Below are 12,923 nucleotides of genomic sequence, written 5' to 3'. Positions count from 1 at the left end.
ACATAAATAATGAATCACAAACTCTTGTTTTATTTTATTAACCTTAATCTTTAAACTTTATGCAAATAATAAAACATTTTTTTTTTTAAAATGAAGGTTTTATTTTTTCTTTTTTTTTGCTCTGTTTACCGCTTTAAATGTAAGTTTTAAAGTCAGTTAAAGTCAGCAAATAACGGTTTAATACTCTAACAATTTAAAATATGCAAACATTACGATATGCATGCCATAGGCATGTATATATATATATATATATATATATATATATATATATATATATATATATATATATATATATATATATATATATATATATTTATATATATATATATATATTTATATATATATATTTATATATATATATATAATATATATATATATAATTTATATATATATATATAGTTTATATTTATATATATATATTTTATATATATTTTTTTTATATATATAATTTATATATATTTTATTATTTAACTTTTATTTCGCTGATTAAACAATATTACAATTTTTCATATGAAATAAATAACATCGTAAACATAAAAAACCTTTATAAAAAACGTTTTTAATCTTTTCAATTTATAATATATATACTGCTATAATCAGTCAGGGACTCAAAGAAGTTAAGGATGATGAGTTTATCATCACAACCTTTTCACAGAGCCCCTTTAGTCACTCATTAAAATAAAAATAAAACAACACTTTAATTTTTAAAGAAAAATAAAAAATTTAATAAAGCAAAAACTCATTTGTGTGTGTGTGTGTGTGTGTGTGCGTGTGTGTGTGTGTGTATGTGTGTGTGTGTGTGTGTGTGTGTGTGTGTGTGTGTGTGTGTGTGTGTGTGTGTGTGTGTGTGTGTGTAAAAAATTAAAAACACACACACACACAAAAAAAAATTAAAACACATAAGAAAAATAAAAAAATAAAAGATAAATAAAAAGAAAAAATACTAAAAAATCTGAAAACAAATACTGTAAACTATAATATATATGTCAGGAATTAAGGAGATGCATTTTAGTTTGTTGTTTAAACGATGAAATGCTTTTTAGGTCTTTAATATTTTTATATTTTATATAATTTATATGTATATATTTATAATATAGCTTCCTGATGAACCTACTGATGGTGAATTGCCTTGTTGAAGAAAATAAGATAAGTTCTTTTACTAATTTATATATATATATATATATATATATATATATATATATATATATATATATATATATATATATATATATATATCAACCATTTTTTAGTTCATTATTGTTATTATGATTTTAATTCATCAATTGATAAATACTTTTATATACATACATAAATGTTATATTATAAATAAAATATTAAATTACTAATTTTTTAACGTGATATGAAATTTATTTATCTTAAAACCATCTAAAATAAATTATAGTACTTAATATAAGCTTGCCCCAAAATATTTTCACTTAAATTTGCCCAAATATTTGGCACTAAATTTTAAACATTCTAAATTAAACTGTGTAGTTAAAAAAAATATATAAATTTGGCATGTTTAAAGATAAAATTTTATTAAATAAATACTTTTTACCCAATAAAAGCCTCCAAAAAAATTTTTTGCAACTAAACCCGTGGGTGTATAAGCAGAGGATATTTACTATTGCCAAAAGATTATTTGGCACAGTATTTATGTATATGTATATATGTATATGTGTGGGTATGAGTGTAAATCTTTAGCTAACCTGTTTTGTTGTCATCATAGCTAACCTGTTTGTACATTTGACAAATGTGAAAAATGAAGGATAGTCAAAATGAACTTTTATGATACACAAAGAAGTATTTATCAATTGATGAATTAAAATCATAATAACAATAATGAATTAAATAATGGTTGAAAAAAATATAGCATAGACTATGAACTGAACGTTTAGTTCAGTTCAAAAAAAAGTTTTAAAAAACTGAAAAAAATAGAAAACTAAAAGTGGCAAAAATTTCGATAACGCTATTTAGGGTGCCTATTTATTTTCACATGAATAGCGTAGTCACGTGTAAATAAATAGGGTGCCTATTTATTTACACCTGACTACGCTAGCAGTATAGCCGCTCCTAACTCAGGAATGACTCACTCAATCCCATGGTCATTCAACAATGACAAACGCCAAAAGCTCTTGGCCAGACTATCTCTTCTGCCTAAATCTAGTTGGTCACACATCATATTTTTTGCAAAACTTGGTTCACAGATTTATCAGATGTTGCCATACCCAGCTACTAACCAGTTTGCAAAGACAGAGATAATAGGGGCGGCGAAGTTGCCATTTACACAAAAGACAATATCATAGTCAACAAAGTTAATGCTTCTCAACTTAACTCAACATCAATCGAGAAAATCTGACAAAAAATGAAACTTGGTGAAGGTTCATTTCTCCTCAGGCTGCTTATATTGTCCACGCAGCCTTAATGGTCAAATTTTTACTCAGTGTATCACATTGATCACGACCTCTCGGCATACACTGCTTAATATAAACTGCTCGACAATACTACAATATGGCAATTTCAATTTTAGTCATACATTGCGTGAGACTATTAAAGTTGCTCACGTGAGAGATGAGCGTTAAGGCGACATCAAGTTTAAGCCTCTTGGACCGAGTTAATGCAGGTCGCAATACGAACAAATTAATCAAAGAATCATATCGCACCGCATGCAAAAATGTTACTAAAACGGTGAAATCTGCCAAGCACAACTACAAAGAGAAACTCACCAGTGAGTCCAAAATACACCCTAAACGCTTGCATGCACATACAAAAAGCAAACAGAGCGTCAGGAACACTATTACATTGCTAGAAACAGCTAATTGCAACATCACTACCGATACCGGCGAGACAAGTTTATTGTTGAATTACTATTTTCAAACAGTTTTTGTTATAGAGCCCGAAAGTCTAATGGCAGCCTTTAAAAGTTGTACTGAAGCAAATTGTGTTGTTGACTTAACAGTTTTTCTACCAATATAGTACAAAAGTGCCTTAACCACCTTGATGAAAGGAAATCAATCGGCTACGACGGCTTAAATTCACGGGTTATTAGTAAATATAAACTACCTTTGCCGAGCCTCTTTCGCTTGTCTACAAGTGCTCGTTTGCAACTAGTGTAGTTACCGGCATCAATATCATCTATTAAACCTCAGTCCTATAAAAATTGACTTTAACAGCTTGGTCTATAAACACTTGAAGAACGCTATAAAAGAGCAGACCTTATCGAGTTATTTAAAATCACGCGTCAACTCGAACTTGTCAGTTTTTTTGTCCCTCAAAAACTTTTAAACAGTAAAGCCAAGTATATTTTAGGAGAGCATAACCATAAACTAGAGCGCCAACTAGTATGAAATGGTGAAAAACGATTTTTTTTGAAATAGAGTTGTTTATATCCAAAATATATAAAAATCTGACGAAGATCAGGTCAATCATTAAATATTTACAAGCACCAACCACTCATAAAAACTCATAGACAATAAATGTAAAATAAGGAACAAAAAATTAAAAAAATCAAAAGCAAATTTAAAAAAACGGTCAAGCAAAATTAAGCATTTTGTTTAAGTGAAATATTTTAAGTGTTGATATTTTTCATCAAAACTTACTCTTTCTTTTTTTTTTTTGTCCTTATACCATTAAAATACCAGAGCTGTGCCTTGGCGCCCCCACATCCCCTAATTAAGGTGTGGGGTGCAGCAATTTTAGGGGGTCCATTTGGAAATTTTGGGGTCTTTTTGCAAAATTAAGGAGATTTTTTTTTTACGTTTTGGTAATAACTTATCGAAAAAATTTTATGATTTTGGGGCCCTAATAGCAGGTTTTTTAGGGGGAGTTCTTCAACCCACTTGCCACGGCACTGATAATAATATTTAGAACAAATAGTCAGTATAAAGAAAAAACTTAAAAATAAAATAAGTTTTCAAACTTCATTGTAATGAAGCTTGAATATTAACAAATATTATCTTCATTACAGGTGTTATAAATGCAAAGTAATATGTTTCCAATCATTTAGACTTTCAGAAGTCAAAGGAAACACAAAAATCAAAATACAAAATATGACGGGTCTCAGTAAGCTATTGAAGACTAATCAATTATGTAGTCTTGAATATTATGTTTAAGTTTTGAATATCAAGTCTAGTCAAGTTCAAGATTTATCAATTTTTTTAAATATAATACATTTTTAAAAAGACTAAACTTAAAAAACTAGTTTTTGAAGTACCACTGTACCTAACTGTCCTCGGTGTTCCCTACTTATAGTAGTAGTAGTTCAATATGTATTTTGTTTATTGTGTGTGCATTAATCGCACTAACTAACAAATAAATGAATAAAAAGTATTGAAGTACAAAAGTACAAAAGCTGTACAAAAGTTTTGGCTTTATAGAAAAGTTAAAATAAAAAAGTTGTTCATGATTAAAAATAAAGTTTTAAAAAAGTATAAGAAACGTTATAAATACTCAGCATTTTGTATGAATCAGTATTTTTTGTCTTTTGGTGTGTATTAACTTAACTTTTAGTGTGTATATTACTTAACAACATATTAACTATAATAATAAAATCATTTTACGCACAATGCAAAATGTAGTACACAAATAATTTTAATTACTTTAAAATAAGTTTTTTGTTAGGTCAATAAAAAAAAAAATATTGGAGTGCTAAAATATCCCTTTTTAAAGCGTAAACAATTTCAAAGCTATTTTATTAATTAAATATTAGAGGAATTTAGGTCCTAAAAGTATAAATCAATTACCCAAAAATCTTTTATTATAAAATCCTAAATCATATATATATTTTTAAATCATTCCAGTGAGATCGTTACGTTTTTAAAACGTTTTTGGACGTTTTTATTAAGTTTAAACCTAATAAAAACGTCCAAAGAACGTTAAGAGAACGTACTGTGCCCACTGGGACATTTGATTGTTAACATGCGAGGGTGGTCAAAATACGCTTGACGTTAAAAATAAAGTCAAAATTAACCTTAAAAATTCCTTTATAACCCAGCTGACATTTGGTCTGAAAAAAATGTCTTTTGAAGGTTCAGAAGGAGGTTAAAAGACATCTTTTTCAAACCAAATGCCGGCTCTATCGAGCCGGCATTTGGTTTGAAAAATTTGACACTTGCATTTTGACAGTGCACTAACAGATGTGACCCCTACTTAAAAATTTACTGAACACAACACCGCTCTGCCTTACTCAAAACCGCTTTCAAAAAAAAATTCTTTCAGCTTCAGATTTTATTACTAAAGTTTGAGCTTATCAATATGCATCATCTGATTTTATTAAACTACTGCTCAATAAAAGCTGCATCGGTTACTTGATTACTTGAACTGTTTAATCTTTACTGAGAGTTACAAACAAACAAAAACAACCTAAAACATAAACAAACATAAACAAACTAAAATTAAATTACAGAGAAAAAAAACAGGTTTTTTATCATACCAGATTAATTGGTTTTTATTGTTTCATTGAAAAACACATAAACACGAAGCAATTAGTAAATGAAATTTCAACAACAGACAACAGACGTTAAGTCTGTGTGACCTTGTATTAGAGTTTAGTCTAGCTTAAAAAGTGCTTAAACTAATTTGATAATGTGAAAGCCGTAACAGTTCATTTAAATGAAGACAAAATCGTCAACAAAAACGTCATTTGAAATATTAGTAACAAAAATATCGAACAAAAAAAGTAAAAAATTAATTGAATTCTCATTATTTGAAAATAAAATTGTTTATTATCATTGTGTTTGATGTTACCATGGTGTAAATAGTTCAAATATATTATGAGTAAACGCAATACGCTTGATAAAAAATTGGCGATGATAGCAATCATCGTTATTAATTGTTTCGCTCATTCTTTTAAAACATTCCCGACACTTAAAAATAGTAATTATTGTGGAAGCTTATACAAAACGCATTAAAATATTTTTTCTAAGTGCGTGAGACAATTTCTAACCAAAGTATTTGTTTTTTTATTAATATCAGTTTTAAACTTTAAAAATAAATTAATTTTTTTTAATAATGAAATAAGAGGTCATCATATGATAAGAGGCGTATAGTTGAATTGAGGTTATTTAAATCATTTTTACAATGACTATATTTAGAAGATTTTTGAGATAAAAAGCTAGATTAAACTTGCTGATTTGGTCAAGCTACCTGGATTGCCACGTGAAAATTTATTTGATTTGCAATATACCAGTTATACTAATGTTATATTAATGTAGCATTAATATTTCAGTTTTATTAATGTTACAATATAAATACAGATTTCAGTTATATTAATGTTATATTATTTTATAGCATCTTATACAAGAAGAAATAATGTAATATTATATTATTACATCTTATACAAGAGGAAACTTCAGTTTGTATATTTAAAAATGAAACTTATTTGAAATTTTATGGTTTTACTTATAATCGTTATAATTAATTTTCCTCGGAATCCGATGACAAAAGCAGACATTTCATAGCGGATTAATAAACATTCTTTTGTTTCCTTTTGCCATTATATTGACATTCCAATAACTTTTAAGATTTGAATGTTTTGTAAAACATGTCATTCGTTCAAAAGTTTTTTACCTTTGTATGGCTTTCGCGTTTTTTTGTAGTATATAATTTTTTATGTTAAATCTTACACATAAAATTAAAAACGATGACAAGTTGTTTCGGTATATGTTCAGTATTTCCTTTATTCTACACAAACTTTTTTTTTAATTTTTGTTTAGACTTGTGAAAATGTTATTAATATTTAGTGTACGACATTTTTTCAACCGTTTTGATTGACGGTTGTTGACCATTTTTATTGCAATCTATCACATTTTTATAAACATTGACAATTATACGACAAGTTGTTGATTTTATAAGGGATTAACGATGACTCGACGGAATTTATAAGATGTTTCGGATTTAATGACAAATTCTTGAATTCGTGATAAATTAGCTTCAAAAACAGTTTTTACGATGCAACGAACCCTTGTGAATCTTTAACAGCTTCATAATATCTTAAATAGTTTTGCTCTACCTCTAAATTTTAAGTTTTCCCCGAGTGTTTTGCTATTATCTATTAAAATATCCATAAAGTGTAAAAATCAGGTTTATACTTCAGAAGGGTAATATGATTGAAATCTACGTGTAGATTAGATTTTCTACCTTTATACACATTATACGCAGTTTACCAGACAATCGCCACTGTCGAATATTTGCATTACATATAAAAATCTTATCAGAGTTGATTTCTGTTTTTCGTTTTTTTGTTGTTTTTTTTAAACGTTTTCACTGTTTTATCATAAAATATTTATCAGTCTTTTTATTTCTTATTATATTCAGCTCAACGCAAATTATATTAAAAAAGAATTGAACTTTGATCAAGTGTCAACTACACTTACTAATTGTAACAACACGAGCAAGTGACAGTTTTATAATTGTTGAATAATATTTGTTTTTATGAATAGTCATTGATGTCAGCGAATGGTAAAATTGCATGTTTACAGACGAGTGTTTTGTAAGAGTTCTTTAATAGAACCAGTTTGTTTACACGCGCTGAGTGTCGTTTAAAACTTTTTTGAGTCACACTTTTTGTTGTTGTAGTAGTTGTTATGGATCAAATTAATTTTTAAGACATAATCTTATGCATTTAGTATATATATATATATATATTAAAATAACAAAGTTGTTGAAATTTAAAGATATTGTGAATTATCGTTTCTAAAAACGTTAACTCTAACTGTTATTTTTTACTTGCGAAGTCGAAAGTTAGAAGTAAAGTTTTTTCAGCCGGTTTAACGTAAAATTTCTTTCATCTTTTATAAGGCTGATAAAAGATAAGTAAAATATGTTTTTTATTTACGCATTATTCTTTTTAGGATTTAACTCTTTTATAATTTAAAATATTACTATTTAATACTATATACATATATATATATATATATATATATATATATATATATATATATATATATATATATATATATATATATATATATATATATATATATATATATATATATACATATATATATATATAAATATATATATATATATATATATATATATATATATATATATATATATATATATATGTATATATTGCTTTAATATATATAGAAGCAATATTAATAGCTTTTACAATAAAAGATATCTTATGTTCTTTAAGTGGATTAATCAATTTCAGAGCCGCTCATCTCTGTTAAAAAGATATATTCACTCAAGTATGACAACTAAAAACTAAGATACAAATACTCGTTTACACTCTGCAGTTTAATCAAAAAAAATGTTGTTTGTTTATGTTTTTATTATTTAATTATTATTATAATATTTTTTTAAAATTTTATGCTTTTGCAAATCAAACAGTTTAAAAAACAATCATGGGTTGGAACACGCTTAAACGAATGAAAAGTAAAGAGAAAGACAAAAACTATATGATAAAAAATGATGCGCAACTATTAAATGGGGTGGTTCAAATTATAAATGAAACGCAGAAAACAAAGAACGATTCAAATAATAGCACTACAAGCACTCTAAACACCCTCAACTCAAGTAACAGCACTCTTAATAGTCCTGCAAGCAAGAGTTACAGTTCGTCTTGTGAGGTTATAGAGGATAAGTTGATACAGGTTTGTAATATAGAGAGACATTTAAGTAAATTTATCACCAAAATAAAAGTATGGCAATCTATAATATTATTCATATGATGATTTTTGTTTATTTTTAGACACTTTTAGCAAAAGCCATTTATGATAACTTTGCAGATGCACCAGACGAACTCAGTTTTCGTAAAGGAGATATTGTAACTGTAATTGAGCAAGATGTAGATGGTTTGTTAGGATGGTGGCTATGTTTACTTCACGGAAGACAAGGCATTGTACCTGGTAACCGGCTGCAAGTTATTCCTCCTATGGAACTGGACAAGTTTGAAAAATCAACACGAAAGAGATGCTCGTACGAAACTGATGACTCTTATGACAGTGCAGATCTTCTAGAAAATGGTGGTCATAGCTATGATGTTTTACCAAATCCAGTAAAATCCAACCCAACAACACTAACCATTAAAGATATGTTTCATATACCTTTAAAAAAAGATGTGATAAGCAATGAATCGTTTAATGTTACATCATACGAAAAATCAAAGACTCTAATTAACGAAGACACAAAAGATATATATGATGTTCCATCAAATCAGCAAGAATTTTATGACGTTCCAAAAGTCGATAAGAATGAAAAACTAAATAAAACAGTTCAAAATATTACCTTAAATAGAAACGAAATTAAATCTTCTGATTCATCAAATACATGTCTTACCTCTGACGGAGGTAAAATATTAAGCAATGATCTTTATGATGTACCAGTTTGTGGAAATAACACATTTTCAAAAAAAAACCAGTCTATTGTTAACAAAGATTCTTTAAAAGTTTCAAAACAAGATAAAAGGTTAAATAACGACCTCGATATTGCTACTTTAATGGATGAGATATATGACTCTCCATTTAGTGCGGATTGTAATAGTAATACAATAAAGCGCTCACCTAAGAGTAGCAACCAAACGACACCTCGTAACAGTAGACATAGTCATGAATTGAATACATCAACAAAAGTAAGCAACGAAAATATTTATAACAATCTGTCAACAAAATGCGAGATGTTAAATTCAAAAGACCAAACAAGCACGCAAAAAACAGTGAACAAAACTGTTGCTAAGGTTTTTGAGGAAGTTTATGATATTCCTTTGTTAAAAGGCAGCAATCATAGCGTTGAACCTTTTCAACCAAAATCAACTCCTACTAAATCTGAAAATGCTGATGTGTACGATGTTCCATCAAAGAATACTTCGCATTACTATGTTGAAGATTATATTGCAAATGACATTTATGATATTCCCAGATCTGGCACAGAATTGTACGACACCCCATTAACCAGAATTCATGATCACATTAACAGGGCTCAGGAGCTTTATGATGTGCCTCAAAAGAATAAAAAAGTAAACGCAGAAATACGCAAAGACCCTCTGAAACGTAATATCAACCAGGAACTGAATTACACAGCATATTCGCCGCATTGCAGAGAACGGAGAAATAACCCTGGGAATTTAGTTTTACCAGACACAAATGACGACGATTACATTGACTATCACGACATCTGGAATAACGAGCCACCGAAAGAACTTGCTCAAGAACACGTAAGTGTTTTTTATTTACTTCATTTTTTTTTTTTTTTTTCTAGTTTTTTTATTTTTTTAAGAATATTTCAGTGATGTTTCTATGCCGTTGCTTTAGTTTTTTTATATTATCAAAACGAGACATAGAAGTAATTTGAAATTATCCGTGTATGACTAATAGATTTTTAAATGTTAAATTTTACAAAGTTTATAAACCGGTTTCATCAACGATGTCTTAATCCGGATTTGGCATCTTTATGATCCTTTTGAAGATGGTAGAATTACTAAATAATTAGTTTGTATGTCAATTTTAATTTTTTTAAGTAACTCCACTAAACAATAAGTTTAAATTAAAACTTTTAAAATTAATTTACTGAGTAAAAGAATTCAATTTAAAAAAAAAAAAAAAGAAAGAAAAAGAAAGGTCAGGAATTGATTGCCAGATAGCTCGGTTGGTTAAAGCCTCTAATAAAATGTTGAATTTTGAAGCATGTTATATGAGTTTGAATCCGGTCTTCGCTAATTTAGCGCATAAATTGTACTTTGACCCAATTAGTCTGCAAAGATTGTTTGTTTTAAAGCCAGGAACCCGATAATATTTTTTGATATTTCACTGTGGCACTTGCACAAATTTTAAATTTAAGTATTGGGCTGTCCATATATGATGCCATTGACTTTTCTTAATAATGACAATTGTATTTGAAATAATGACAAATGACTTTATGTGTCTGCTTCGAAGTACATTAGCTAGGGAGCGAATAACGATTATTAAATTTATATACAAATTGTTGATATTTGTAAACAATTAGATTTTCAGTCAAATGGTGGTACAATAATAAAACGTTGGTAAATTTTTAATTTATTTCATGTCTCTGGGAAACTGACATCGAATTCCCCACAAAGCAAATATGCCGTTTCTATACCACATTATTGATGTAGATAACTTTAAAACCTACTCGTATAAACTTATTTTTTTTTTAATTGACATCATTTTGGTCTCAACGCCACCTCCCCCACCTCTTCATTGTCAATTCTAGTCAAACTTCAGTATTCCCTTCCCCCTATATTTACTGACATCATTTACGGATGGCCCCTATGTAAGTGCTAATGTAAAATTAATTTTAGTTAAAATTATGTAAAATACTTTGCAAAAAAGTTGCAGTGATAAGAGCCTGGAAATAAAATTACCCAAAAATGTTTTCTACCTATAAACAAGATTAAGTTTAATGTTTGCACAATGCCTGAAAGTGTTGTATCTAAAGAATAAAAAACCCTGTCGGCGTCTCTATATAAAGTCGAGTCGGGGTAACAGAAAAATAAAGCGTACAAAACCTTTTAATTTAATAAGCATTTCTATTTCATTACCGCTTTAAAGAAAATAATAGTTATACTTATTAAAATTATGCTTTTGTTTGTTATTAATCTTTAGCTTCTTCAAAAAAAAATTTATTACGAAGAAATATAATGTATGTAACATAAGTAGAAAAACGTCAATCTCCATTGAGTTGATCAAGATACTCAGCATGCAACCAAAAATAATATTTATTTTTGATACGTTTGGATGCTACTTTTTACATCGATTTCGATTAATTTTGCATAATTTTGCGAAACTTACAAATCATACAAAATTATGCAAAATGTGTAATTTTATGCTCAACGAGTTTTTGTTTTTTTTGTTTTAAAAAAAGTTGTTTAAAGTTATTACTTAAATTAAAGCCATTAACACATTGTTTGTCTAATGTGACAAACTCTACAAATATTGCTTTTAAAATCTGCAAGCTGCATTTTTCTCAATAAAAATTTGGTTTCTTTTTTTTTCTTGATGTTTTCATAATTATAAAATATGCTTTTTTCTATAAAAAATTTAGAGAGAAAAAAAAAAGCTTAATTTGAAAATTAAAAAACTCTAGGGTTTTGCTTTTTTAGCAAAAATTTATCTTAAAAAATCAAATAGGGAAAGAAAAAAACTAACAGTTATCAATTAAAAATTTTTTTTTTTTAATTTTAGATTTATAACACGCGCCAAAAACTAAAATTGACAAGTTGTATTGAATTGTATAATAAATTACTTTATGCGCCTCATTAGCAATTAATTATAAATAAAATTTATAAGTTCATATTTACAATTTCAACATTTTTTTTTTTTTTTTTTTTTTAACTGAACTTTCAAATTTTTATTACTACTAATAATACTAATTAAAACCACTTTGTGCATTATTTTTACTTTAATTATAAAATTGTTGAAATTTTATCTACGTCTCACTAAAACATAAAGCGCAATCATTGTTATTTTAGCAAACTCACGATTGTTAACGAACTGTTATTTTAACATATTCTTATCAACAAAATTAGTTTTTATTAGAGTTCTTACATATGCGCCGGTCTTGAGGTTCTATTAATTAATTATTTATTATAAGCAAACCTAAAGTAAATCTGCATAGCTTTAACTTTCTCGGAAAAAGCTTTTAATTTTAAAATATTTTGCTAGTTTATTTTACTGTTTAAAATTTACAGTTAAAATTGCTAGCTTTAAATAAAATAGATTTTAATTTATAAACTTTGTTAAAAACTAAATGTAGTCTAAGCTTTAAAACCAGTGTCTAAAAAAAAAAAATAATAGTAAAGTTTTGAAAATAAATACTATGTATTTTTTTTATTTCGTGCGTAAACTAACAAAGTTGTCGACATTGGCGAAGCGAGACGGACCCAAAATGATTGAAGGAGAAAATGGTTGAAGGGGCTACAAACATAAAAAAGGAACAAAGAAAAAACTTTGTTTTTTATT

The 12,923-nt window shown here is 27.3% G+C and overlaps 1 protein-coding gene across 1 annotated transcript in view; it reads left to right on the top strand.

The window, feature by feature from the left end:
• The first annotated feature begins 8,089 nt into the window (after window positions 1-8,089).
• Window positions 8,090-12,923, top strand: part of LOC136091358 (MATH and LRR domain-containing protein PFE0570w-like) — a 20,214-nt gene continuing 15,380 nt past the window's right edge. The window contains exons 1-2 of the mRNA XM_065818832.1: window positions 8,090-8,600; window positions 8,699-10,159. Coding sequence (XP_065674904.1) covers window positions 8,352-8,600; window positions 8,699-10,159 — 1,710 coding nt within the window. The 5' untranslated portion in view covers window positions 8,090-8,351. The remainder of the gene's footprint in view (window positions 8,601-8,698; window positions 10,160-12,923) is intronic.

Source organism: Hydra vulgaris, chromosome 15 (assembly GCF_038396675.1).
Source record: "Hydra vulgaris chromosome 15, alternate assembly HydraT2T_AEP".
Classification (NCBI taxonomy): domain Eukaryota; kingdom Metazoa; phylum Cnidaria; class Hydrozoa; order Anthoathecata; family Hydridae; genus Hydra; species Hydra vulgaris.
The sequence above is the reverse complement of the archived record's forward strand: the minus strand, read 5'-3'. Positions and strand labels throughout refer to the sequence as shown.